Source organism: Pan troglodytes, chromosome 14 (genome assembly GCF_028858775.2).
Source record: "Pan troglodytes isolate AG18354 chromosome 14, NHGRI_mPanTro3-v2.0_pri, whole genome shotgun sequence".
Lineage (NCBI taxonomy): Eukaryota > Metazoa > Chordata > Mammalia > Primates > Hominidae > Pan > Pan troglodytes.
In genome coordinates, this window is record NC_072412.2 from 19,894,975 (window position 1) to 19,900,974 (window position 6,000).

Below are 6,000 nucleotides of genomic sequence, written 5' to 3' on the forward strand. Positions count from 1 at the left end.
CTTAGATCACTTAAGGTCAAGAGTTTGAGACCAGCCTAGCCAACATGGTGAGACCCTGACTCTACTAAAAATACAGAAATTAACCGGGCATGGTGGCACACACTTGTAGTTCCAGCTACTCAGGAGACTGAAGCAGGAGAATTGTTTGAACCCGAGAGGCAGAGGTTGCAGTGAGCCGAGGTTGCGCCACTGCGCTCTAGCCTGGGAGACAAAACAAGACTCCATCTCAAAAAATAAATAAATTAATTAAAATGCCCATAACCTTTGATAGGAACTTACTTTAAAGAAATAATTTTGTACACACATATTGATCACATTATTTATGGTAGAAACATTGGGAATAAACCAAATGTTCAACTGGAAATAATTCCAAGTTGAATTATGTTCTTCACAGTTGTGTCACCCTGGAGCAGTTATTACAGGCCCCTTCTTCCCCACTGTGGTGAGATCCCACATCGAGCTTCCTTGGCTGATCTTTAAGGGGGATGCTGTTGCCATTGGGAGCTCCATAGACTTGGATCACTTAACAGCTTTGAGAGATGATATAACTTCCGAGAGACAATCTTATTTGCAGCTGGAGTGCAGTGAATAATAATCGTCACACAATGTAGTTTCCTTTTTACTTTTCTCTAAGCAAAATAATGTTCATACAGAAATCAGTAAAATAAAAATGCAGGAAAGGCAAGTACTTTTATTGGATCTTTAAAATGTGTTATAGGTATGACATCATGGAAATTATTTATAGTGAATGCTTAAGGTAAAAGTCACCCACAGATTGTAAAGTTCCTGAAGGCAGTGGCTGCATCTCCTTTTGCCTCTGCTGGGTGTGAACAGCATAAGGTACTGAGCAGGAGCACAGTTAACACTCATCAGAATTTAAAATAGCATCGGTGGTGTTAAAGATAAAGAAATTGATACATTTTTCTTATTTTCATTACTTATATAAATGTATTATGTACTCAGTTTCACAAAATCATTGTATTTAAATATGATAAAAATCTCTGCCGCAACCTGTTTAGAAAATTAGCAAAAATGAAGGACATTGCTTTTCATCTTCCCTGTACAGTTATTTTTTCTATCTTAAGTTTATTACTGCTATAAATTATTTTCATGCTCATAACCATATTCTTTCTAAATTAGTAAAGACTGTCTTTCCTTGGAAACAATTCATTTTTATTTGGAGAGAAATTTTCACCAAAGTTCATGTAGTTAGCCCCTTAACCTTACTTAATTTATTCTGTGAATAGAGCCTTTTATAAGACTCACTTTCTTGAACTCCTGGCCTCAAATTCTCCTCCTGCCTCAGCTTCCTGAGTAGCTGAGATTACAGGCTCAGGCCACCACACCCAGCTTAAAAGTCACTTTCTTACCCAAAAAAAAAAAAAAAAAAAAAAAAAAACTCATATTTAAAAACTACGTCACTCTAAAATGTTACAAATAGGTCATCTTCTTAGTATGCATTGCCTTGTAAAAACATTGGTCAAGTCGGGATGTAGTCGGCCACCAACTAGAAATGTGTTAAGATTTTTTTTGCAGACTTGCTTAATAAGGCAAGGAGGGGGTCAGGTTGTTCTGGGGCCAGCAGAAGGGTCTAAAATACAGGGTAGTGAAAAGAGATTAGAGATTGTGAGTTTCCTTTAAATGCTTAACTGTCATTATTAAGACAGCCACATTTTGTGGGGCGAGCCAAACTGCTGAGCTCGGAATAGCATATGCTTGGAATCTGAATATGAATAAGGCCCAGGTGCCACACTTTACACAGATCCTTTGCTAAAGAGGCACTATCTGTCTAACAGGCAAGGACCAGGCTGGCAGTCAGGAAGGCTGGGTTTTGGTGCTGATCTTGTCACCAACTATGCACTCTTGAACAAGTCACTTCACTTCACTATCCTAAGCCTGTTTTCTCATCTGAAAAATAAAGGGGTTAGACTTAGCCTTTTAAATGACATTTTTGTATATTTCTACTGGCTGTAAAATTATTACAAATATCTATGTCTGACGGTAAGATAGTCTAAATATTCAGGAAAACTCCAAGTATAGCTCTCCTAAAAATGATATGTTGCGTGTTAAAAAAAGAAAAAAAAAGAAAAGAAGAAGGGGGAGGAAAAAATAAAATGAAAAAAACTTCAAAAATGCACGGCCGAGTTGGTAGCAAAGAAGGAAATTCTTTGGAGGCCAAAAAGATCTAGAAAGTTTAAATCCAAAAGAGTAAGCAAGTGCAGGAGCTGGCATTGCCTAGCTAATCCCTCATGATTGAGAACCTCAGATTATAGACACTCATGGGGACCAAGAGATAAGGCCTGGGGCCTCAAAAAGGCCAGAGCAGAGGTCGGATCAAAGAATCCCTGTCACAAAGCTAGGACTTCTCACTGGCAATACTCTGAGTAGGCCAAGTCGGAAAGAGGCCACTCTGGCCGGGCACGGTGGCTGAAGCCTGTAATCCCAGCACTTTGGGAGGCCGAGGCAGGCGCATCACCTGAGGTCAGGAGTTTGAGACCAGCCTGGCCAACAAGGTGAAACCCCGTCTCTATTAAAAATACAACAACAACAACAAAATTAGCCGGGCGTGGTAGCGCGTGCCTGTAATCCCAGCTACTCGAGAGGCTGAGGCAGAAGAATTGATTGAACCCGGGAGGTGGAGGTTGCAGTGAGACAAGATCACACCATCGCACTCCAGCTTGGGCAACAAGAGCGAAACTCCATCTCAAAAGAAAAGAGGCCACCCTACAGATGATGGATTTTCACCTTGGTTCTAATGTAGAAAACAAGAAGAGCTCTTTTGATAATTCCTAACCATAAGTAAGCCTTCACTCACATAGTTTTGGAGCTAGAATACATATTATATCTGTGTGTTCTGAAGAACACCAAGCTGAAAATTTGATTTAAAGTGGACTTCAGTTGGTGAGGCTACAAGGTGCCTACAAGAAATAAACTTAAATCCTCCTTGGAGGAATGCACTTTTAAGTTCTAAAGAATAAGAACCTACAGTTAAGAAAAAGTATGCATGCATGAGGAAATAAGTCACTAAGAGTAAGCAACAACAGAAACTATAGAGTCCAATCTTCAAAGACTAGAAATATTGTAATTATTATTTATTTATATTAGAGATGGGGTCTTGCTGTATCACCCAGGCTGAGTGCAGTGGTGCTGTCATAGCTCATTGCAGCATTGAACTTCAGGGCTCAAGTGATCCTCCCATCTCATCCCCACAAGCAGCTGGGATAATAGGTGCATGCCACTCTGCCCAGCCAAGTTTTATTTTTTATATAAGCACTTTATTTTTATTTAATTAATTAATTTATTTATTTATTGAGACAGAATCTCGCCCTGTAGCCCAGGCTGGAATGCAGTGGCACGATCTGGCTCACTGTAGCCTCTGCCTCCCAGGCTCAAGCGATTCTTCTGCCTCAGCCTCCTGAGTAGCTGGGATTACAGGTGTGCACCACCACGCCCGGCTAATTTTTGTATTTTTAGTAGAGACGGGGTTTCACCATGTTGCTCAGTCTGGCCCCGAGCTCCTGACCTCGTGATCTGCCTGCCTTGGCCTCCCAAAGTGCTGGGATTACAGGCGTGAGTCACCGTGCCCGGCCCCAGGTTTTATTTTTTAAAGGTTTGCTTTTTCCACAAAATTTGAATCTCTCAGGCTAGGAATTTGCATTTGGATTTCAGAAGGGTTTTGGGTGCCTGAGGGAGCTATCAGGGTTTTGTTGGTAATTTACATCTGTGTAAAAAGTGAAATAACGTTGTCGTATTTACTAATGAGGATGTGTTTCTGACATTCCACAGTATTCCTCAGTGAGCAGTTCTGTGAGGCATTTCCATCTTATCTCTGTAATGAGAACACCTACATTTTTGTGGAGACATTGGTTGTCATATCTTATGTACCCATGAGTCAAAGAACTGTGTATGCCCTTGCCCTTCGTTGACTGCAAACCCTAAGGCAAGAAGGCCTGTTTGGACCACTCCCTGCCAACTTTGTTTTATGTTTCTCACCCAAACTTTTCTTCTCACATACTCATTCATCTTTTAAAAGATTGCTATATAGTTATTGTGTATATATTTGGTGGCTTATCTTAAACCTTTTTGGAGACAGGTAGGATATACATTATTCAGAAAAAAAAAAAAGTAAAAGAAATATCCCTAGAGCTATGTTTTTCAAACTTTATTGACTTGAGCTCACTCAGGCAGTTTAAAAGACACCCATATACATTTCTGCATGGAAAAAATTAACTTTTGTTTTAACAAAAAGAGAGGGACAAAATAATTTAAAATATACTAAAGTGTGTAGACATATTCAGTACACTAAAGAGCTTTATTTTCCCGTAACATCAGTGGTAGGGGAAATGGTAAGGTTTTGGATAAGAACCTTAGAGAAGACTTACTATTTTGGGTCAGTTGGCCAATCTTAAAATGTGGGGATTTTAAAGACCATCTTGTTCTGATTTATTCCCAGAGACATTATCAGTAAACTAAAAGACAAACTATATTCAAAAACGAAATGGTCAGTGTGTTTATCAGTGGACTACTCTCATTAAAAGTGAGGCTTACATAATAGAAAAAATATCACTCTAGGAATTCTAAGGGGAAGAAAGGAAAACTGTGGGGCTAGAGGAGTACTTTTAGAAAATATCACAGAAATTTCTGGTTAAAAAGTACTACTAACATTTCCTACTAATGTTAGTGTTCAGTTTTATCTGAAAATCCTCAGTGATACATATTACATTTTTTCCTAAGGCAGCCATTGCCTATTTGGGCAATTATAATTCTTTTTTAAGTTTGTCATTATATCAAGCCAAAATCTATCCTGCTATACAGGGGAAGTCTAATCCTCTTCTCTGTGAACATACTTCAAATGTTTGAAGAAGGCGCTTGTGTGATCTAGGTTCTCTGCCCACTAGGTTAAGTTTACCTAGCCTCCTCTGCTGTTTTTCATGTGATGTGGTTTTAGGGCCCCTCTCCAGCTACGATAGGAGTTGATCTGAGCTTGTGACTTCCCATTTGTTCTTTCTTCAGGTGCTTTGTTCTTTGCTAGATTATACTAGTCAGGGTGATCTCTTACTTTCTCTTAAGTTCTTCCATAAAATTGAAACCTATAAGTAAGCACACATTTGAAAGAATACATATACAGACTACTCTTAAGTGATGTTTTATCTATATTATAGATTCCCACAAGATATTTCTTTTAAATTTCAGAAAACAAGAATTATATCCCTAAGAAGCTGGCTTCCAAATTAAACAACCTGCTTGTTTCTTGGCAAATAAGTATGCTTTAAGATGCATAATGTAGTTTTATGTTTTCTCAACATATTAAACAAATGCATTTTTATTTTCGTGTTTTCAGATAGTGGCCAGAACTATAGTGCCAGTAGTAAAGGTGAACGACTAAGTGCCAGACTCAGAGCTTTACCTGGGACAAATGAACCTTATGAAAGTAGCAGTAACAAAGAAATAGGCAAGTACTCTCCACCCAGTTCCTCCAGGCATAGCAGGTCTGAAGAAGACTGGTGAGATGGCCAAAAGGTGTTGCTGGGAATTCTTAAGAATTTGATATTTACAGATAAAATTTAAAATGACTTGGGAGACCATTTCTGTTCACTCTGAGTTACTCATTTTGACTACGAGCCTGATTGGTTTCACATTTGTTTTGTTTGTTTACATAACTCTAACGTGACAATCTCTTCAAAACCTAGATGCCTCCTATGTGGACCCACTTGGCCCTCAAATAGAACGACCAAAAACTGCAGCCAAGAAAAGGATCGATGAGGATGATTTTGCTGATGAAGAATTAGGAGATGATTTGCTTCCAGAATAATATTCACTTTAATATTTATTAAAGGAAAGAAATTGCCTTATGAGATCATCCTCATGTTAAACCTTGGATTAAATATCTAACCTGTAATTATTTTTTTCACTGTCAAAACTTAAGTAAGTGTATTCTATTCTGTATGTATGCATTTAAGTTGTTTTTTTCTTTTAAGGAATAAAAATAGGTAAAACTAA

The 6,000-nt window shown here is 38.5% G+C and overlaps 1 protein-coding gene across 45 annotated transcripts in view; it reads left to right on the top strand.

Annotated features, from left to right (window-relative positions):
* Positions 1-6,000, top strand: part of IFT88 (intraflagellar transport 88) — a 124,884-nt gene extending 118,884 nt beyond the window's left edge. For 36 of the 45 annotated variants that reach the window (XR_010150292.1, XR_010150293.1, XR_010150290.1 and 33 more), the window contains 2 exon segments: positions 5,342-5,452; positions 5,691-6,000. Coding sequence is in view for 34 of the 45 variants with exons in the window: in XM_009426641.4 (XP_009424916.4) it covers positions 5,342-5,452; positions 5,691-5,812 (233 nt within the window). In the remaining 11 variants the exon portion in view is untranslated. 45 annotated transcript variants of the gene reach the window in all.